Source organism: Mytilus californianus, unplaced genomic scaffold, assembly GCF_021869535.1.
Source record: "Mytilus californianus isolate M0D057914Y unplaced genomic scaffold, xbMytCali1.0.p SCAF_5, whole genome shotgun sequence".
Taxonomy (NCBI): domain Eukaryota; kingdom Metazoa; phylum Mollusca; class Bivalvia; order Mytilida; family Mytilidae; genus Mytilus; species Mytilus californianus.
The window spans coordinates 92,519,201-92,543,512 of NW_026262701.1; the positions used below are offsets into that span (position 1 = coordinate 92,519,201).

General features: G+C 31.0%; 2 protein-coding genes across 2 annotated transcripts in view; one reads left to right on the forward strand and one right to left on the reverse strand.

Moving 5' to 3' along the window:
• Positions 1-6,243: 6,243 nt before the first annotated feature.
• On the reverse strand, positions 6,244-15,050 carry LOC127703292 (cytochrome b-245 light chain-like). Its single transcript, XM_052207815.1, has 6 exons — positions 14,926-15,050; positions 12,814-12,883; positions 12,033-12,107; positions 8,399-8,482; positions 7,658-7,739; positions 6,244-6,577 (listed from the first exon to the last, which is right to left on the reverse strand). Exons 1-6 carry the CDS (start codon positions 14,999-15,001, stop codon positions 6,440-6,442), a joined length of 525 nt encoding a protein of 174 aa, XP_052063775.1. The 5' UTR covers positions 15,002-15,050; the 3' UTR covers positions 6,244-6,439.
• Positions 15,051-15,159: 109 nt separating this feature from the next.
• Positions 15,160-24,312, forward strand: part of LOC127703293 (GPI ethanolamine phosphate transferase 1-like) — a 30,836-nt gene continuing 21,683 nt past the window's right edge. Inside the window, exons 1-8 of the mRNA XM_052207816.1 lie at positions 15,160-15,351; positions 20,009-20,242; positions 20,736-20,857; positions 21,477-21,575; positions 22,222-22,328; positions 22,838-22,962; positions 23,445-23,575; positions 24,127-24,246. Of these exons, the coding sequence (XP_052063776.1) occupies positions 15,236-15,351; positions 20,009-20,242; positions 20,736-20,857; positions 21,477-21,575; positions 22,222-22,328; positions 22,838-22,962; positions 23,445-23,575; positions 24,127-24,246 (1,054 nt within the window). The 5' untranslated portion in view covers positions 15,160-15,235. The remainder of the gene's footprint in view (positions 15,352-20,008; positions 20,243-20,735; positions 20,858-21,476; positions 21,576-22,221; positions 22,329-22,837; positions 22,963-23,444; positions 23,576-24,126; positions 24,247-24,312) is intronic.

Here is a 24,312-nt window from a genome sequence, read left to right on the forward strand (position 1 = left end):
AAATAAATAAAATGAAAGCAAAATATGATGTTCGAAAATCAAGGTTCTAGACCATCTTAAATGTAGTCAGAACTTTCTGAGTGGAAAGTTTGAATTTGATCTGACCCTGAATATCCCCTTATCTTTTATTTCATATTGAAAGAGGAAAGAAAAATAAAGAAAAAGAAAAAGGCAGATGAAAGTGAAGCAGAAGTCCACTTCCTCTCAGTTACAATGCATTTGTTCACATCATTCAATCTGTACCCAAGACATGTCTTTTTTCTAATTGTTATACTAGTATGTAATGACCAGTGAGGATACAGCTTTTCGGAATTGAAGTGATGGAAAGATTGTGTACATGATTTCTAATAATATGAATAGATGGCTAGGTCTCTCTATGTGTATTACCAGCGACTGCTGAGGCTATTAAACTGGCAATATATAGTAAATAGTAAGCGAAAGTTATTTCTAGTATATTCATTTAGTCTAACACAGTAAAAACATTAGAATAATTGAAATTAAAAGAAAACCAAAAAATAATGGATTTTGGAATAAAGGGGGGAGGGCAAAATAATTTGTCCTGTCCACAAGAACCTGTGGGTTTCTTGTTTTAGGTATTTCTTTGTTTCAACATAGGTATTCTATTTTTAAGTATATTTTTTTCTTTATTTTTTCTTTAACAAAATGGAGGTGTTCACAGTTCATTACAAAAGATACATAAAAAATAAGGAGATGTGGTATGATTAGCAATGAGACAACTAGCCACCAAAGTTCAAATGAAGTGGATGTAAGCAATTAAAGGCAACCGTACGGCCTTCAACAATGAGAAAAATCCATACAGTATGGTAAAAAAGACACATTATACCTTATATTGACTCCCAAGAGCCTGTGTCACTCACCTGATTCTACTTTGGTTTTAGAAATCATGTAAAAATAGATAAATCATAACAGATACCCTAATAATGATTGAGGTCAAATTTGGTTTAATATTGGCCCCATAATTTAATCAAAAGCAGAAGACTTTTGTAAAAGTTTACAGAAATTACCAATAAATTCATTGAAATTGTAGAAAATGACTTTGTAAGGACAATGACAAATCAGCTACAAAGTAACCACACTTGGTCAGCACCTCAAAAGAAACATTCATACCATGTTTGGTTTCAATCCATTAAGCAGTTTTCTAGAAGAAGACATTTGTATATATTTCCCATAAGGTCCTTTGCTAAACTAAGTCCCCCTTTGGCAGCCATCTTGGTTGATGGATCGGCTTCAAAGTAACAACACTTGGTCAGCACCTCATAAGGAACATTCATGCAATGTTTGGTTTCATTGCATTCAGTGGTTCTCTAAAAGAAGACATTTGTATGTATTGTCCATAGGGTCCCATGTATAACAAAGTCCCCCCCTGGTGGCCATCTTGGATGATGGATTGGCTTCAAAGTAACAACACTTGGTCAGCACCTCATAAGGAACATTCATGCCATGTTTGGTTTCATTCCATTTAGTGGTTCTCTAAAAGAAGACATTTGTATGTATTGTCCATAGGGTCCCATGTTAAACGAAGTCCCGGCTGGCGGCCATCTTAGATGATGGATCAGCTACAAAGTAACAACACTTGGTCAGCACCTCATAAGGAACATTCATGCCATGTTTGGTTTCATTCCATTCAGTGGTTCTTTAGAAGAAGTTCAAAATGTAAAAAGTTAACGACGACGATGACGGACGCCAAGTGATGAGAAAAGCTCACTTGGTTTGGGCCAGGTGAGCTAAAAATCATTATTAATGGGAATGCACACTCATTTTTTTTATTGCAGTTTGAGGTTATAGTTATCCAATTTTGAATTTCATTAAAAATCTGCTGATAATTGTAACCTAAATTAACCTAAACTGTTCATTAATTAGAGATATCTCTACTAGAGCACCAGGTTTGATTGTTGTTTTAACAAAACATTAACCAATAAACCATGAAAATGAGGACAAGATCAGATAAAACCTGCCAGACAGACATGAACACCTTTACAATCATTTCCGGCCACCAAATACAATTAACCTATTGCATATAGTATCTGAGAAACAGATTCAATCCGCAAAACTGAAATTGACAAATGAACCATAAAAATGAGGTCAAGGTCAGAAGAACCCTGTCAAACAAACATGAACACCTTACAATCATTCAATACACCAATCTATTGCTTCTAGTATCTGAGAAATGGATTAATATAAACCAGGAAAACCTAACATTAACCAATGAACCATGAAAAGGAGGTAAAGATCAGAAGAACCCTACCATACAGACATGTACACCTAACAGTCATTCAACACTAGATATATGTTTGACCTAATTTGCTTATAATATCTGGAGAGCAAACATAACCAAGAAAACTAAACATTGAAAAATAGACCATGAAAATTAGTTAGGTCAGATGAAACCTGCCAGACAGACATGTACACCTTGCAATTATTCCATATATATACACCAAATATAGTTGACCTATTGTTTATAGTATCCTAAAAAAAGACCAAAACCATGAAACTAAACATTGACCAATGAATTATGAATATGATGTCAAGCTCAGATGAAATCTACCAGACAAACATGTTTACCTTACAAATTCCATACACCAAATATAGTTGACCTATTGCTTATCATATCTGAGATACAGACTTGACCCTAAAACTTTAATCTTGAAAGCTGTTACATGCAATGTGGTCAAGGTCAGGTGAACCTTGTCTAATGGAAATGAAGACCTTACAATGATCCCATAAAACATCATTGAAGGCTCTTTTATACTCCTGTGAGAAGTATGGCAATACCTTATATAAGACAAGGTGTCAGTAAATTGTATCAATCATACACATATTTTTGTAGATCTTGTATTGCTGATAATAAAATTAGCTCCAATGGCCATTGTGTTAGCTATTGCTGGTAGAAGCTATGTGTATACAATTCTTATAATTGCAAACGACAGTGAACCAACACCTGGTAAATCTTCAATACAATTGTTTATTTGTAACTAGAATTGCAATAATATAAAAAAATAACAAAAAATATTGTTTTGTTCTTATATTTTCTCTAAAAAAATATAAAAATAGACATTTCAAATACATGTATATATCTACATAAATGTATCAATGATCATATAACAAGGCAAGATTATTGCATTTAAAAATGTCATGAAACAAAGAATATAACAATTTCTTAACAAAACAAAAAAAGGTCAGTTAAACGGTTAAATGCTTTCAGAATCAGTTAATGTGAAATAAATAAACTGATTTACAGAAAAACTGCATAAAATTTAGTTTGATGGAATGACTTTTTCGTATTTTACATCTAAAATTAAGTGATTGAAATAGACCAATGGTGATTTGGATTACCGTATCTATATTACAGTAGAGGTAGCCAAACATGCAAAACTTGATACCATATTAAACATATTGATATCAATAACTGATTGATTATTTTGGTGTTAAATGCCACTTTCAGCACTTTTGGCTATTTTATGGCTGCCAGTTTTTATTGGTGGAGGAAGCCATATTATTTCAAAGATCATTCATAATTATTATCAAAAAATATAGAAACTAAATCAGGTACTGTAAATCTAGTCACATTTTTCACACCAGATTACAGAATTGAAATGAATCAACATGTTCACCAACAGAAATATAATTAAAATGATAGTTTCTCCCAATTTACAGGTTATTATGACAAGCTGATGCTGACTGCTCAGCTAAGATATTTTTATCAAATTAAATTCATGCTGATGCAGCTATTGTTTGACACTGACAATATACTCTTACTCATACAGTTAATGTCAAACCATGTTTGCACTTTATATCCCACTTTACTTTTCTGCTTCACACGAGATTTTCAACATTAATTCATAACTAGATATTTGTTTACTTATGTATCCACACTGGCTTATTCTTATGAGGATTGAAGTATTAACATAATACATTTAAAACTAAAAAAATGGAAGACTTATTGCACAAAATGTCCACTGATAATGAATGATGCATAAATGTTAGCTGCAAGAAATTTTACATTGCCAATCTTCAAGAAAAATAAAATCACCATTTTAAATTTTACATTGGCAGTGTTGATAAATTAGAATCCATAACTATGTCAATCTGACTTATTTAAATCAAATAATATTTATTATAAAGTAGTTATTATTATAAAAAAACATAGGAGCTGAAATCAAATTAAAAAAATTAAATACTTGAAATACATTAAAATTGTAAATGCTAAAAAAGAGTTCTTGTCAATTAATTCCAAAAATGTCAATTACTCTGTCACAGTAATGTCATAATTTGCATGTTTACAAAAGTATAATTTAATGAATATCACTTGGTTAACAACAGCTTTATCCCCCTTCTTCCCTGAAAATAAATTACATCAAGTTGTTCAGAAAGCACATCTTGTAGCATACAACTTCCTGGGCAAAGTCATTTTTCCTTTCTTAATATTCATTTGATGATGTCAAAAAATAAAGCAATATCGCTGGTTTTTTTAATATATTAAATATGTCATGGATCATTATTTTTTTTAACAGGAACAGATCATATACCATTGTATATTACAAAGTTTCCAGAGGAACTTCTGTTAGGATGAATAAAATTTCAATAAATATACGTTGACAAATTCACTATGGTAAATTAGGGACTGACAGTAAATATGTAAGAAATTTTAATGTATTATTACTTTGAATGCCCTGCGAACTTCAGGTTAATAATAGTTGATAGATTTATAACACATTTTGATTTTAACATTCAAGAGCTAAAAAAAGGCCAAAACAAAAATATGTGTCCATAGGACACCATAACCTGCTTGCACTTACATTTCCCAAACCCTAATATGACTGATAAATTAAACAGTTCACCATATAATTAACATGTGCACTAGGTTTCCAGTTGAGGTGACCACAAAGTACTTTAAATCAAAACTTTAACCTACCTTAAATCAAAGCTTTAACCTACTACATTTCCATGTACAGTGAACTGTGAAGTCTTGGTTAAAATCCTTATTTGGCAAGTACAAAAAAAAATGTAAATTAATCAGTACATTCAAAATGAACATGTGTGCTAAGTTTCAAAGTTGATGTGACCACAGACTACTTTCAACCCAAACTTTAACCCGATACCAGACGGGTAAGTTTCAAAGTTGACTAGACCACAGACTACTTTCATCCCAAACTTTAACCCGATAGGAGACGGGAGAATAATGCCCATCTTTTATCATAGGCAGGGCAAAAAAAAAGGCCATCTCATGGCTTCTCTCTTCCTTACATGTCTGTGACAAATTTAAAGATATTCTACATTGGCGCAACAAAAGAGACTCCTTACTGTTAGATATTGTATTATACCTATTATTATTCTCCCTTAAACAATTAAACCACATTTCATGTTTTTAAACATAACAAAATCCTACAAATTAATTATAATAAATAAATTAGAGCCCTTAATCAGAACTAAGGCTTCCAATCAGAAGATTTTATCAAAGCGAGTAGGGGATGTATCCAAAATGTTAAACAACATCTATGCTAAACAGCATTCATATCCCTCTTAACTCCCCTGATATTGCATATTGGTTACACCTGTTCAGAAAGGTTTGAGAAAAATATTACTTAACAGGAACGGTATAAAAACATTATGTACCTCTAGATAGCATGTTTACCCTGAGATAAATAAGAGTTAATTGAAAAAAAAAATTGAGAAATCTATATTTTGTACTACCAGCATAAAAATTAAATTACCATAAAGTAATTGACTGTGTTTCATGCATATAGATAAAAAAAAAGTTCAAGTCGAAAAAAATCTCTTTATTGAAATTTAAATTTGTAACTCTTCTATGTAATAACCCTGTATACCATCCTGTTTTAGGGCATCAAAATTTTATATCATTTTATATTCTAACAATGCTGAAGAAAATAATTTGCTACTTCTTACGGCAAACTGCTGCATGTTTTTTCTGGTTTACATGGTTGCAGGGAATATTAACTCTGTGTTGCAAATTACACTAAAAACTAATTTAAAAAATCACAACTAAAGAAAGAGCTTAAAACCTAAGATATTCTGTAAAGTATAGAATTAAAAAAAAATGTTTGTAACAAAACCATGCCTTTTATATATCAATAGTAAAACAATAAATAAATAAGCCATTAATTGTTCTTTTCATTTTTACATCTATCTTAATCTTAATGATAAAAAAAAAAAAAAAGACAGATTGATGTAAACAATCAATTGTGAAAAACTAAATGATACATATATATGGGTAAAATTTTATGAAGTGATTGTAAAAATATATAATGAGAAAATGCAGTATATATATAGTACTGGTAATATCTCAGGTTTACACTTTTTTCTTTTGTTTAAATTATACCATACATTGCAAATATCTATTTCTTTGTGAAGACACTTAGTCAGAAAATACCCTCAGCTTTAATCCTTTTAATCCTTGAGATTAGATTTGGTTGGCTGAAGGAGGAGCTCTGGGAGGGGGCATCTTTGGTTGTCGGAATGATTTAGCATCTTTTTTAGCTGTACTTTCTGTCTTTTCTTCTAAACCTACTGGTTTCCATTCTTCTCCTTTAAAAGCTGCCTATAAGAAAATCCAAACAGTCACTCTTTAAAACATTCCTCTTTATTCTCTGGCATATTTTTTTAAGTGTTACCCTTGTCCATACGTACGTCCCAAAATTGGTTTCTGTTCTCTAACTTTAGATTGCCTCAACCAAATATTATGAAACTAATACACAATGCTAATTACCACAAAACACAGAACAAGTTTGAATTTGGGTGGCTTCACTGTTACCTTTCTGGAGTTATGTCACTTTATGTATGGAAAAATTGTTGAATTTTCAAATTTCATTTCCATTCTCTAACTTCAGTTTGCCTCAACCAAATGTTGTGAAACTTATACACAATACTGATAACCACAAAACACAGATCAAGTTTGAATTTTGACCGTTCTCAAGTTATGTCCCTTTATAAAGTTATGTGCAAGCAGGGGCATCATCTGTGTCCCATGGACACATTCTCCATTTATTTTATATTACAGCAGTTATTACAGAAATAGTTAAGCATTTTATTAAACCATTAGTATTCATCCATATTATTTAAGAATTTTAAATAACATAGCAATGCATTTTTGCAGCACCTACAATAGTAGGGTGCATTATGTTTTCTGGTCTCTGTATCCCACTAGTCATCCATCCCTTATCAGGTTCAGGTTTTTGCAAAGGTAGTATACCCTTCCAAAGCACCTGAGATCACCCCCCATTTTTGTTGGGGTTCGTGTTGCTCAGTCTTTGGTTTTCTATGTTGTGTTTTGTGTACTGTTTGTCTTTTTCCTTTTTGGCCATGGCGTTGTCACTTTATTTTTGGCTTATGATTTTGAATGTCACTTTGGTATCTTTTGCTTCTCTTTTACCATGAAGTTGTATTCACAACAACTGGAAATTTAGTACACGTGATGATTATGATGTGTTCATTTTAAATCATTTGCAAAATAAGGGTTTTGACCATGATTTTACGATTCACTAAACATGTTCCTGTTTTGGTAATATTTGTTAGTGTATACTTGATTTGAAAGTTTATTCACTCATTGTAAAACTGACTGCATTTATAGTACTTGTTATCAGTAAATCTTGCATTAATCTCATTATAGTTGATAACATACCACTAAATAAATCATTGCAGTCGTAAATAAAGAGATTCCTCCCATTATTGTAGCTAGTATAAAACACATTGGTATACACAGTCTGAAAATATAAAACAAATTATTCAAGGGAGGCAACTGCAGTTATTATGGATCTAAAATCATGGTATAAAAAATAAAGAAGCCTTATCTTATGAAAAAAAATTAGTGGTTTATGCAAACTGAAAAAAAACAAAGTTAGTAATTCAAGGAAATAACGTCTATTATTTGTTCTTAGTGTAAAACACAGCCTGAAAAATATAATATCAGTCGTTCAAGGGAGGTCACTTCTGTTGTTGTGAATCTTGTAAGGAAGAAAACAGTAAAAATAATATAAAATCAGGGCAACAAAGGAGGTAACTGCTTTTATTGTGGATAATATAAAAAAACTTTGGTACAGAGATTATGAAAAATAAATATTTAATCCTATAGGGGAGATAACCTCCCTATGGAGAAACAGTTGGATTTTTAAAAGAGATAAACATCTAAAAAGTACTATGTTGTTAAAACATTATCATACATAGTCAGCAAAATATTCAGTAAGTTGTTTAAAAGTCCATCATTGCACTCTTTCTGGAATAATAAGGATACAGCATGAAAGTAAAGGAAATGTTATCCATTCTTACAGATTAATAGTCTCCATGTAGTGGCTATTTCATAATGTAAAATGTTAGATGGTTTGATAGTTGACATATCTATTCATAGCTTATATGTTGTACTTACATTAAATGCATGACAAATCTTACAAAATAATTCCTGGACACAGGCCCACAGCAGCTCAAAAGTTTCGTAAAGTATTTCTGAAACCTAGAATATATACAATGTAATCACTTAAACTTTTAAATGAGATTGATTATAAAATACCAACATGTATTCAGGAAGAGTCCTGTAAAAGTAAACAATGTTGGTCATAAAAAAAACCACCACAAATATTTGCCTTTCCACCTGTCAATTGTGGACATGAAGAAATAGTAAGCACTTCATATTCAAAACTCCCTGTTTTCTGATCTGTACATCCAATGGAGTGATCCTGTATTTATTTTGTGCAGCTGTTATATCATTTTCTATGTTTATTTTAGAAGAATGCAGGGGCGTAGCTACCTTCTTAATGAAGTGGAATCACAAACTATAGGGCGAGGGTTCTGGGGGCTGCAATATAGCGTTTCAAAACAATCACAACCGAAATAAAACTTGGACATTTTTGTTGTGGTTTTTTGGTCAACTATTTGTTTAACTTCGAGTAGAATGAAGACTTAACATTGTCGCTTGCGTTTTTTGTACGTGAAAGCTTTTAAAATCACGGAGATTTGTTCCATATGCTAGTATTTGTATTGAGCAAAGTAGATTTAAAAAAACAAACAATAAACATAAACACAATACTATATGTGGAGTTTCTGTTAGCAAAACATCATGGATACCAAATACTTGGTGGACACATTCTCATATATTTTGCTTAACATATGTATTTAGATGTTTAAAAATTTTGTGGGTAAACTCTACAAGAGAGAGATGGGAATTTCGAATTTTACGTAGTTAGGAATATTCAAAGTTGAAATTAATGAACTTTTTCAGAGTAAATGGTACTTTGATCACGATCTTTTTCATGATCTGTGTTTTTAATTAGCCAGCTAATTAACAAATGCATATGCATTCGACCAGTTGTATGGCAATATCTAGATGATAACAGTGAAGATACGTGTAATAAAAGTTTGGTGTATCTTTCGAACAAGAAGCAGCAGTTTAGTGTCCTACTCGGATAGACAGTTCTTTTTAAAATTGAATGACCTAATAGTCCAGTAAAACGAGTTAGAATTAACACTTCGAATTATCGAATCTATATAAAAGATTTTTTTTTGTAAAATAGATAAAAATGTGAAACATGTACTGGAAAATGTGTACTTTTTTTTTTATAACAGTTCCAACTTCTCTCCTACTAGTATACGGAAACTATTGATTGATTGAAAGGTTATTAATGTCCGGTAGCAAATATTACATGCACACAGGACGAGATACGTTGACGTGATGTGAAAATGAACTATTCGTGTTGTCAAGACCTACATACTTAGTCAATATTGAACTAGTTCACAAGATTACAGTCATTATTCCCGGATCGATATGAGTTGAAGAGTCTTCATTCTAGTAAGATGTGTGCTTTGGGGCGAAGCGGAAAATAATAATTTTCAAGTTTTTTTGTTAATCCTAGAGGGATTATGTTTTTTTTTTACACTCAAAGCGAGTATATGGTATGGTTGTGGTACCAACAACTTACATAGGTATTTTCTAAACAATGCCCGTAATATAAAAAGTTCCTCTAAGTTTACACCAGTTGTATGTATTTATCGTACACATACATGTCTTACATGATTAAAAATTCCGCTTCATGTCTATTCCTCTTGCTTTTATTCTTTGTGTAGTTTTTAAAATGCATACATAGAAAGACCAATTCCTATATGTTCCCTCACTCTCTCTCTCTCTTTTTTTTTTTTTTTTTTTTTTGTGAAAACGACGTGGTGCCGTGCCTCCGGGTAGCTACGCCCCTGGAATGCATTGTTCATTGCACATGCTGCATATAAACATTTTATAATACAATTTTAAAGGATAACAGGTACTTGAAAGTTGTAAAAAGCAATTTGTCTAAGAAGAAGTTTACTACAGAAAGAGAGAATATACATTCTAGAGCATTAGACTGTATTCAAGTTGTCAAACATCAAAATTTTGAATTTCCCTTTATTACCTGTTATACAGGTATATATAAGTAGCAATCTACTAAATGATAAGTGAATTACCTGTTATACAGGTATATATAAGTAGCAATCTACTAAATAATAAGTGAATTACCTGTTATACAGGTATATATAAGTAGCAATCTACTAAATAATAAGTGAATTACCTGTTATACAGGTATATATAAGTAGCAATCTACTAAATGATAAGTGAATTACCTGTTATACAGGTATATATAAGTAGCAATCTACTAAATGATAAGTGAATTACCTGTTATACAGGTATATATAAGTAGCAATCTACTAAATGATAAGTGAATTACCTGTTATACAGGTATATATAAGTAGCAATCTACTAAATAATAAGTGAATTACCTGTTATACAGGTATATATAAGTAGCAATCTACTAAATAATAAGTGAATTACCTGTTATACAGGTATATATAAGTAGCAATCTACTAAATGATAAGTGAATTACCTGTTATACAGGTATATATAAGTAGCAATCTACTAAATGATAAGTGAATTACCTGTTATACAGGTATATATAAGTAGCAATCTACTAAATGATAAGTGAATTACCTGTTATACAGGTATATATAAGTAGCAATCTACTAAATGATAAGTGAATTACCTGTTATACAGGTATATATAAGTAGCAATCTACTAAATAATAAGTGAATTACCTGTTATACAGGTATATATAAGTAGCAATCTACTAAATGATAAGTGAATTACCTGTTATACAGGTATATATAAGTAGCAATCTACTAAATGATAAGTGAATTACCTGTTATACAGGTATATATAAGTAGCAATCTACTAAAAGATAAGTGAATTACCTGTTATACAGGTATATATAAGTAGCAATCTACTAAATGATAAGTGTTATACAGGTATATATAAGTAGCAATCTACTAAATGATAAGTGAATTACCTGTTATACAGGTATATATAAGTAGCAATCTACTAAATGATAAGTGAATTACCTGTTATACAGGTATATATAAGTAGCAATCTACTAAATGATAAGTGAATTACCTGTTATACAGGTATATATAAGTAGCAATCTACTAAATAATAAGTGAATTACCTGTTATACAGGTATATATAAGTAGCAATCTACTAAATGATAAGTGAATTACCTGTTATACAGGTATATATAAGTAGCAATCTACTAAATGATAAGTGAATTACCTGTTATACAGGTATATATAAGTAGCAATCTACTAAATGATAAGTGAATTACCTGTTATACAGGTATATATAAGTAGCAATCTACTAAATGATAAGTGAATTACCTGTTATACAGGTATATATAAGTAGCAATCTACTAAATAATAAGTGAATTACCTGTTATACAGGTATATATAAGTAGCAATCTACTAAATGATAAGTGAATTACCTGTTATACAGGTATATATAAGTAGCAATCTACTAAAAGATAAGTGAATTACCTGTTATACAGGTATATATAAGTAGCAATCTACTAAATGATAAGTGATAACTACAAATGTATATCAAAACTCACTTGTAAGAATTGACAAGATAGTTTCAAGTCCTGTTTTAAGCAAATAATTTAACATTAAAATATAACAACTTTATACTGGTATACTATAGTACATATACTTACATTCTCTCTTGTGTTCTGCCATTCAACCTTTTACCTCTTGGATATTCAAATATAAATACCAGTACACCAGCTATACTTAGTATTAGTTAAGAAAGTTCATAGGCAGGTATTTTTTTCTTTTTTAGGTCTTTTAGTTTAGTAACTACAAAATTACATTAACTTAAAACCTGGGGTTGATTCTGTGTTAGAAAGTGTCTTTGAAAAAATAAACTACCTTTTCAGAAATAAGGTTTCAATTTGATGAAAAATAAATGTTGGTTCTATTAAAAATAAAGGCTACATTAGAAGAGGGTGATCAAAACAAACAAACTCATTGTTTCATATTCAATAATGAGAAAATCAGAATCAAAACCAGGCTTTACTGGATGGTGTAATTTTATCTGAAACCATATATAAAGATTAAAATGTTGTAGGACCTCTTTTTTCAGAGGCCTATTATATTACAAGTCTGCCAACTTTTAAAAGGTTTTTAGGAGAAATGTAGGCATATGAATGTCTTTTGAATGACCACAGTTTCATCAACTAATTTACAGCAAAATTCCGATGGACAACCAGACATTTTGAGCATGTACCAAATCAGGTTATTCATACCATTGTTTAATATGTAATTATTTGTCTTTGTTTACACGTTTAATTTTTCCAGAGGACTTTGGTGTCCAATGTTGATGTAGTTTGATAAGAACAAGTTAAGTATGGGTTTTTTACATACATTTTCAGGATTATTGTGAAAATTCCATGTGTGTGTAAAAGTGTATTCAATGTACATTACAAACAAGGATACATGGCATAAATTCCAATTTCCCATCCTTTAAAAAATCCAGCAACTCCAAGTATTCCTCCTAATATTATAACTGAAAAATCACAGAATAAAGAAAAGTAATGAAATTAAAACTGCTGAAACAAATCATCAGTTTAAATGGAATTTCAAAACTTAGAGGCTATAAGAAGACCATGAAGTAATGATATGAGGACTGCTGAAACAAATATACCTATTTTAATGAAACTTCTTACTTAGAGGCTATAAGGAGACCATCAACTTCATTGTTTTTAAATCATTGACCTTAAAGAATTAAAAAACCCTTAGTTATGTTAGTGCGCAAGCTCATGTATATACTATACATGCTATATGCAATATACTTACAATGTTGGGAAAAAAGAAATATATATTTGAATGAGCTTGTGATTTTGTTTTCATTGTACATGTAAAAATCATACATCTTCAAGAAAATATGTCTTGATTTATACATGTTGACATTTATTTATATAACTAGTATGGTCATTTTATATATTTCATAAGTATACAATATCATAACATAATGACTGTGCATATTAGATATAACTAATGTTTTTTTTAATATCTTATAAAAACATACCAATAACATTAATTTATATAAACTGAAGAATGCACGTCGTTTCGTAACCTGGTCGTTTCGTACCTGGTCGATTCGTAACTACCTTGTTTTGTAACTGAGACGTTTCGTAACTTTTGTAATTATATATGGTTATAAAGTGTTAGTTTAAATTAATTAGTTTAAATGAAAAAGTTAAAGTTATTATTTAATTTAACAATTGCGTATACCAAGCGTATGATAGGAAGAGAAATTAATTGTTGTTTTAACATTCAAGCTATGTGATCATAACTTTTACTGCTTGCAATTACCACTTGCACAACGTAAGCCATTTAATTAATCTAAAGTTTAAGAATTTAATTAATAAAAATTAATTTACAGTTATAATGGCAATCAATCTTTCTGATATATGTTTAATAACTACACAAAAAAGCAATCAGTAGTGAAATACTTTGAATAAATTTAATTTGAATTAAATTGATAAATTACTAGGCGTGGTTAAATTAAATAAATGTAAGTGACTGGAAAATTGGATGTTAAGAACGCAATCCGACTTATCAAGTTCTGTCGAAACAAAGCTTCACGGGGTAGGCGGGAGAAAAGTACAGTCATTGAGACATTTTGATCTCCACATAGTGAAGAAATTTAAACCAGACTTTGTTTTCATACAGATTGGAGAGAATGACATCTGTGATAAATTATCTGCATCACACACAGCATCAGAGATTGTACAACTCGCAAAAGATGTCAAGCGCTTAGGTGTACCTTCTGTAGTTATAGGCTCCAACATCGTCAGACTAAAAACAAGAAACATGAAAGAAACAACTTATGATAGAAAAAAAAAGAAGATAAATAAAGAACTAAGCAACATAAAGATGAGTGGTGTCAAGTATTGGAGACATCAAAGCACGTGGCAGAAGACTAAATACTTTGATAAAGACGGGGTACATCTAAATGATGATGGACAATTCAAATTCTTCTGTTCTATTGGCATGTGTGCAAAACTGTACTTGTAAAGTGTAAATTTATGTGCAATTAATTATTTAATAAATAAATATAGATATATATATACACATACATCACTAAGTCTTTTTATTACTTTTTGCGTAACCTACTACTCTTATTGTTATTATATATTGATATAAGGTTACAAAACGTCTCAGGTACGAAACGACCTAGTTAAGTTACGAATCGACTAGTTACGAAACGACCAGGTTACGAAACGACCTGCACCCAAACTGAATCATAAAAAAGGGAAAAAGTTTAAATATTTCCCTGTATAATTTTTCCATCAAGTCCATATATTCAGTTGAACTAGTAGTAAAAGACCACCTTGGAAATGTCAACCGATCAGGATTGTCCAGTATTGACCACTTGATTAGTATTGTTGAGACAGTAGGTACTGCGGGCAGTACTTACTGCCCATGATTGCCTACAATTTCAACCAGGATGTAAAGTCAAAATCATGATCTCATCCAAAAAGAAAGAAATATCCTGAATTACAGTGTGTGTTGACTGTTGTTATATAATTTATACATTCTTACTAGAAGAGCTAACGATGGCTTGTTCATTTGCCCACATTGCCCATTCTATCTGTCCCATTTTCACTCCAGAAGTCATATCGCCTATTTTCTATTTTCAATATCCAATCCCGGAAGTAAATTAATACTTTCCAGAGTCAAGTTATATCAGCGTTGCTGATTGGACAGGAATATTACTTGGACCAATGAAAGTCTTCGTTTTAAAAAGAGAAATGAAATAAACAAAGCAAGGGAGGTAATATTATCGGCATTTGCACTATCTGTTTTGCACTCAAAGTTTTCTGAAGTCGATTGACATGATAACTCTAATATCATGAATGGAAAGAAGAAAGATGGTCGCCAACGGCTCAATTTTGTACCAGAAAATAATGTAGAAATGTCAGTAGACAAGAAGAAAACCTTTGACCAAAGTTCAAATCAAATTTTTTTGTAAGATAATTTACTAATGAAAAAATATACCCACAGACACAGATAGTTTCTGGTGTATACTTCGAAAATTACCCTTTTCTATTCTGATGTTCTGAATTTTTGTCAATAACTGCACCTCTTCTATTGCATATATTCCAAAGAATGCATGTCGTTTCGTAACCTGGTCGTTTCGTACCTGGTTGATTCGTAACTACGTTGTTTTGTAACTTAGACGTTTCGTACCTGGTGTAATTATATATGGTTATAAAGTGTTAGTTTAACTTAATTAGTTTAAATGAAACAGTTAAGGTTATTATTTAAAAATGATCAAATTGTTCATCTAATAACATGAATAATAACAATATTGAATTATTGTAATATTTTTAATTTAAAACTTTCTTAAATCTTTTTAATTATTGGCTAATTGGTTAATTATGCTCGGTGACAGCTTTAATGGTTTTATGACAACTAATGACAGGTAATAAAAAGTAATTAAGTAGATTAATGGCACACGACCTGAGAAAAAATAATAATTCTCCTTTTTTTTCACTTTTACATGCAATTGCATAACCCTCAGTGTCTTCCCTAGAAAATTTTTCATGCATGGTGGGTCCATGGTGAATTTGCAACGCGGCGCGCGACGCTTCTTTTTCCAGAATTAGTAACACTACATAATTTATATGTTTAAAGCCATATACCAATCTAATTGTTTTATTATAGGTACAGCAATTCATATAAGTCATGGAACTTTAAAGTATTTATTACAGATGAGAGGAAGACTTAATAAACAATAATAAAAATAATCCAGTCTGTAATAGTTATTTACAAAATAATGCCATGTAGGCCTACACATTATTTTGTTGATATCTTCCTCTGTTTCAACTTTCCAAAGGTCACCACACATTTTTCAAAATCAAAATCTTCCTCCTTTGGTCCTTCAATTGATATATGCATTAAGCAATTCAGCACTTTTTTGGCATATTCTTTTTCTCAAAGGTGTTTTAACTCTGTTTAAGCATGAAAAACACCTTTCACAATCAGCTGTTGAAACTGGCAATGGAAGACTCAATACTGCATACTTAGACAGACAAGGATACAAAGTTCCAAGACTGGCAACTTTGTTCATTGTCTGCCTAAATGTCATGTCTTTACATTCTTTCACTAACAGTGTCCTCAGTTTGCTGATAGAATGGTTTCAGCATCTTGGAACAGCAAGTTGTTAAATAAAACTTTGAATGTCATCATTGCTTCACAGAGATTTTACAGGAAACAATAAAACAAAGTTTATTGCGTTAATTACAGAAGTCGTCAATAAAGAATACCTGACAAACGGACATACGGATGACATTGTTTGGAAGCTAAGCTGACATTTTATTTCATGACAATTTGTAACTATTGTTTTTAAATACATCCCTGTCCGATTTATTTAGAACGCTTCATAATTGTAAAAATCCTATCTTGCCGAAGTGAAAGAAATTTAGCCCCACTTGTGTAAAAAACGGCAAATGAATCCGCTACACTTAAGCTTCATGTGACCCATTCAAATAAAAGTAGAACAACACAAGTTTATTAAAAACAATATTTCCGTAAATATCTACGTATGTTTTGAAAGTTTTTCTATCAAATCTTTTAAATATTTCATAAAACACGTCTTTTTCTCGGCCCGGTGGCTGTGATGTGTATTCTTTGATATAATAATCAACCGCGACTAATCTAAAAATAACTGATTGTTGTGACCAATCAAAAAATAATTCATCGATGTAAATATAGCTGATGAAAAAACTGCGAAACTTTATTATACAAAAGTTTTGTCCATTCCCGGTGAAATTACGTTAGTTTTATTTTATAATACCAGAGACTATACCAAATTTTTAATTTCTACTTTTTAAAGATCGCAGTAAAATAACGATCATGTCAAACACCCGTTTTAAGGTGAAATTTATACTGGAAAAGGTTAAACTTTTTATTTAGCACAGAAAGATATGCATTGGAGATTAATCTGACTATTTATTTATCAGCTAACTGGCAACTTCTATTATGTAACCGAAGTCTCGATATAACCAACTAATCAAGAAGGTTGTAAAATCCCGGCATGCGCGACGTGATGCATCCAATTATCAGTCGGATGAGTTTAAAACACATGTGGAGTGTGGTCACTTGTCACTTCACTTTCGAAATCGATAATAAATATTTTACACAGTTATAATTTTCACACATAGCGGGATGCATTGCGGCAATGATGAAAGCATGGCGGTCGAAATTTATGCGTAGCGGTACCGCAATGCTTGAACAGCCTAGGGAAAACACTGACCCTCCTCCTTTTTCACCCGGGCTGGGGACCGGCGTTGGCGGAGTTTAAAGGTTTTTTTTTTTTTAGAATACTTTATCTTACTCTATTCTTTTTCTTCCTTTCAGATACATCACTATGTTGTCCTTTGTTTGCATGTTTATACAGGCATAAAGCCTGATTTTTCATCCGTTCACTTAATGGTATAATAGCAGTTTTTTTTTACTCCTTTTCATTCATCTATAAACGCCAAATATGTCACTAACAGTAAATAAGCCCAAAGTACTTGTGATCGGTCACAGTTTCATCCGAAGACTGGAAAATTGGATGTTAAGAACGCAATCCGACTTATCAAGTTCTGTCGAAACAAAGCTTCACAGGGTAGGCGGGAGAAAAGTACAGTCATTGAGACATTTTGATCTCCACATAGTGAAGAAATTTAAACCAGACTTTGTTTTCATACAGATTGGAGAGAATGACATCTGTGACAAATTATCTGCATCAGACTAAAAACAAGAAACATGAAAGAAACAACTTATGATAGAAAAAAAAGAAGATAAATAAAGAACTAAGCAACATAAAGATGAGTGGTGTCAAGTATTGGAGACATCAAATCACGTGGCAGAAGACTAAATACTTTGATAAAGACGAGGTACATCTAAATGATGATGGACAATTTAAATTCTTCTGTTCTATTCGCATGTGTGCAAAACTGTACTTGTAAAGTGTAAAATTATGTGCAATCAATTATCTGATAAATAAATATAGATATATATATATATATATACATCAATAAGTCTTTTTATTATTTTTTACGTAACCTACGACTCATATTGTTATTATATATTGATGTAAGGTTACAAAACGTCTCAGGTACGAAACGACCTAGTAAGTTACGAATCGACTAGTTACGAAACGACCAGGTTACGAAACAGCCTGCACCCATTCCAAAACACAATAACACTAAACAGTCAAAATTTCAGTGTTCGGGGGGTGTTGAAATTAGTGGGGGTAATTAAAATAATAATACTTAAAGAAGTGATTTTCTTTTAAGAAACTAGAGGTATGATACTTAAACAAGTGATTTTCATGTCATTATCTCAGATTTAGTACAAGGTCATCACCTAACATGACCGGTGATCCTACATGTACAAATGTATAAACACAGATGTTGGTTCTGATAATTTTAATAACATAATTAGTCCCTGGATCATTAGTTTTATATATTTAAAGCTACAATAAAATTAAATCACTTAGTCTAGTGATTTATTTGTACTACTTAAGTTGGTGATTATTAAAGAAAGACAACTCTTACTTCCAACATTTCTGGAAAAATGTAACTTGAATCGGTGATTTCTTAATCACTCATTGAAGTAAGTCCCCTGTCTGCTAAACAACTAACAAATTCTTTTTGTGCCTGTCCCAAGTCAGGAGCCTGTAGTTCATTGGTTGTTGTTGATTCATGTCTGTCATATTTGTTTTTTTATAAATTGTTTTGTTATAAATCATGTCAATTAGGCTGTTAGTTTTCTCAATTGAATTGTTTCATATTTTTCATGTTGGGCCATTTTATAGCCGACAATATGGTATGGGTTTTTCTCATTTTTGAAGGCTGTACGGTTGCCTATAATTGCTTACATCCACTTCATTTGAACTTTGGTGGATAGTTGTCTCATTGGCAATCATACCACATCTCCTTATTTTTATAAACTGTGCCTTTAAACCATACATGATCTTTCAATTGGTGCGTTTTCCCAGAAAAAATTAACATCACAAAGCAAATATCTTTATGTCACAATAATCTATTACGCATACATGTATTCCCACACATGACTCCAAGGCATGTCATCATAAAATTTAAATTAGGATCTTGTGTATAGGGACATAACTACAGGTCAGATATGTGGCCCGTTAATCGTCTATAAGCATATAGAAAAAACATATACCTTTTCTTTCCCTATGCTTTAAACAGGTTTGGGAAGAATTGGTACCCAAAATATCTGAAAACACCTTGATATTTTTACGAAAGTTCTATTTTATGTGGTCTAATAATGATGATAAATTCTATAATTTTAACTCAATTAATGTACAATTCAAGTTCAGAAATATGATTTCTGTGTCTTGTGTGCAAGTTCCTTCTATAACAAAACGGCACACATACATGTAGTTGTGTAAAAGGCAGATAACTCAGTCTAAATAAAGTTAGCTGTATTGTTATACAAGGAACTATAAAGACAGATAAACATACATGTAGTTATATATTGTTAGCAGTAGCTTATAGTAGATTTGTTTTGTGCAATTTTCTTTATGTTTAACATGTTTATATAATTATTTTTTTCAAGGACAAACATAATAACAACATGTGATTAACAGTGTGTCTATATTTTTTAGGATGAACACGGATACAATATGTTTGGTACTGGCTGGGTTGTTTACCCACTTGGTGTTTTTTTACTCAATATTTGACATTTACTTCACATCACCTCTTGTTCATGGAATGACTCCACATGTATCCCCTCAGAAACCTGCTGCCAGCCGTCTAGTACTGTTTTCTGCAGATGGTTTAAGAGCTGATAAATTTTTTGGATTAGATGAAAATGGACAATCAAGAGCACCATACCTTAGGTGATGATTATGTATTGCATATTAAATAACATTTGCTATAAAAATTGAATTTTTTGTGTACTTTCTATTTAAATAAAATGTTTGCATTTTATTGAAGATGTGCAAGTCATATAATGCAGGCAAGTTAAAGACCAAGTGAGGTAAAGGAAATTCTTTTTTTTGTTTCAGTTTCATCCTTTAAAATCAGAGACTTAGAATATATGTTTAATATATATATTATCATTTAATGATTGCTTACATTGAGATTAAAGCAATGTTACTTTCAACTTGACTTAAACAAAATTTAGATATCTACATAGTAGTATCAAATTTAACACATATATAGAAGACTTATTATTGAAACACTTCAGTTATATAAATGGCTGACTAGGATAAATGCTGTGTTTTGTATTTTAAAAAAAAATAATATGCAAGAAGGTTGCCATGGGTTTTTCTCACACTTTAGGGGAATCAGAATGTAAAATGTAGCACTAAATGGGCTTTATATTTTCAGGAATATAATACGCAAGCATGGTGCCTGGGGTGTTTCTCACACCCGAGTACCTACAGAGTCCAGACCAGGCCATGTTGCACTTATTGCTGGGTTTTATGAAGATGTAAGTGCTGTTGCCAAAGGTATGAATAAATTTATGTGACATCATTCATTTACACATGTTTGTAAAAAGGTCAACTTAGTGGGATTAAAAGAAAATTGTAATAAACATTTCAAAAGCAAAACATGGGTATGCTGAATGATATATCCAATTACAAGACAGGTTAAAATTGTCTGGGCTAACATATAAAGGGATTTCTTTCACCTAGTTTTATCTGTTTGATAACCTCACCTACTATAGTCGTGATAGTAGAAGGCCTTATGTTTCCGGTCTGTTGTACACATCCTTCATTTAGTCTGTGTCATTTCAGATTAAAGTTTTGGTTTAATGTTGTTAACCATGAAATTGTGCATGTTGTTGTCACATCAACTTGAAACTTCTCACATTTGTTCATTTTGATATGAATTTTTAAAATAAATGCTCAATTACGGTTTTGACCTAGATTTTGTTATTCACTAAACACAGGAATGTTAGATTGGAGTATGATGTCCTATATATGTACATATAACTTGTTTTATATATAAATTTATCCTTTTTATATTTTAAAACTGACATTGAGTTTATTACATCTTTCAAATATGTATAGTGGTTATGTTGCAATTTAGGCAAGTTATTTGTGTTGCTTTAATAACTCGTTATAGGTTGGAAAGAAAACCCAGTAGAATTTGATTCAGTTTTTAACCAGAGTAGATACACTTGGTCATGGGGCAGTCCTGATATCTTACCAATGTTTGCAAAAGGTAAGATGGTTTCATAGATAGTAAATACAGATCAATATTGATTAAAGTTGTTTGCCATTTTATATACTGTGGATTCATTAATATTCGTTGGATACCAATTTTCGTGGATTTCATGGGTACTAGGGAACCACGAATTTTAATGTTCAACGAATTACAAATTTTTTAAAGTAATGTATGCACACTTTGCCAAAGCCACAAAATTAAATATCCACGAAAATGCAAGCTTACCTCAATCCACGAAAATTGATACCCACGAAAATAAATGAATCCACAGTATGTAAGGTTGAAGATAAAGTACTTAACATGCTCAAAAGGTTCTGGCTTTAACATATTAAAGATAAGTACCCAGTAGATACAGAACTTGAAAAAAATGAAAGACAGAAAAAACTTCAAAAGGGATAAAATTTCCCATTCTTGTTTAAGCATCTCTAAAGCAGAATGCATACAAGATGAAACAAAAAACAAGTTTGTATTTTATTAATCAATGGTTTGCTGACTCATTGAAACATACCCCACACATCTTTTATTCCTGCTATGAATTTAAGAAACAATGTCTTCACAGATGTTGTATATTAACGAGTTTTGTCTAATGTCATTGATATGTGCTTCTTACACACTAAACTCTTTATGTGTATTTAATAACCAGGAGCCAGTGGTGACCATGTATTGACAGAGATGTATACATCTGATGAGGAAGATTTTGCAGCATCACATGCTTCTGACCTTGACACTTGGGTATTTGATAAAGTTAGGGTAAGAATTGTTTAACCTGGGAAGCTAGATATTTGATAAAGTCAAAGTTTTAAATTTTTGAAGGTTTTGTTTTACATTTATAATTAATCTGCTTCTATAATAGATACAGTTCTAATTTAGATAAGTTTTATGAATTTCATGCTTGATAATATAGTAAAAGAAAAACTTATCCGTCTCTAATTAAATTGCAAAATTAAAACTTCTTCTTATAAACTGATAATAGTATCTGCAAATAAAATTTTTCTACATAAGGATGGCTATTAATAACTTTTTTTTTAAATGTGATTAGCTTGCAAAACTTTGATTAAAATATACATTTTTACTTATTAAGATCATATTTATGTATCAAAACATTCTTTGTTAAAATGAATATTCCCATTAAAGAATGCAAGCATTAAGAACTAAGAAACAGCTATTTAAGTTTGGGAACAAATCTGTTAACATTGTGTAGTTTTGTGAATTATAGGGTGTAATACTGATGCTATAGGTATGTGTATATTCTCTTCCAGGCCTTCTTTGAAGGAGCTAAATTAGACAAAGATTTGTATAAGAAATTACAGAAAGACAAACTAGTCTTCTTTTTACATCTGCTTGGCATAGACACTAATGGACACTCACACAAACCACACTCAAAGTAAGTCCGATTAAGTAGAATATTAAGTTTATATTTGTCACTAAGATGCAAGGGTATGTGTCAATGAGACAGCATGTACAACTATTACTTGTCATACATAGGAATGAAGTAAACTTGCCAAACATACAGAGGCTTAGATACAGAGTACTGTACACCAAAACAGCGTTTTATGTGTGCTACTAAAGAATGTAAACTTTAGACATAATATACAAGAAGGTGTCAACAAGTTTCTTCTTCTCATTCAGATCCTCATTTATGCTATAATTTGCAGTGGAATAATGTGTAGTGAAAATGATCAAGTTTGCATACCCATTTGGTTTTTTTTTTAATGCAATTATGATAATTTGACTGATTATGTTTTCCAGCTCCATGAGAGATGAGGAATACACAATTTAATATTTCATGTGGTATTCAAAAATGGAAAAATCTAGCGAAAATAATCAAATTCTATACTTACATAAATAGATTCATACTTTTTTCAGGGTGTATTTAAAGAATATAGAGCTTGTTGATACAGGAATAAGGGAAATGGTGAAGTTGTTTGATGATTTTTATGACAGGGATGGTAAAACTACATTTATAATGTCATCAGACCATGGCATGACAAATTGGGGTAAATACTATATGATATGAATAAAAATAAGAGAGATGTTAAAATAGAAAACTGTTATATTTTTTTTCAAACAGTGTGTTTAATAAATATTGGTAAATAATTATACTGTGATCTATATACTGTGTAATTAGAGGTAAATTTAATGACATTGGTCATTGCTTACTATATTGTTGAAAAGTTCTGCAACTTAGAAATCAAATATACCTGTACACTGTTTCATGAGAGAATTTGTAATGCTTTGTGTTAAAATCCAATAAATAAGACTGACAGATGCTTGCATGGTTATAAATAAAGATTAACATGGACAAAGAAATTAATACTGTTCAGAAGTTCAGTATAGGGTCTTGACTTGTGTATTGAGATAATAAGGGGTAAATAAGGACATTGAACATTGCTTCCTAGACCGTTTTACAGATAAAAAAATCATGTATACACTGTTTCATCAAAGAATTGTTATTACCCATGAGACATACTATGCTTTCTTATCATTTGAACATGTATTGTGTATATAAATGTTGGAAATAAAATGATGCATCTTCAATTCATTACAGGATCTCATGGAGCAGGGAATCCACATGAAACATTAACTCCTATAGTGGCTTGGGGAGCTGGTATCAGAGGACCCCTGGTAATCTCAAATCAAGTTATCTACCCTGATACATTTTCTCAAGGCATGTCACAATTTTAGTTATTCTTTTTCATTTTACAATTGTTTTATTTATCATTTTAGTTTTATT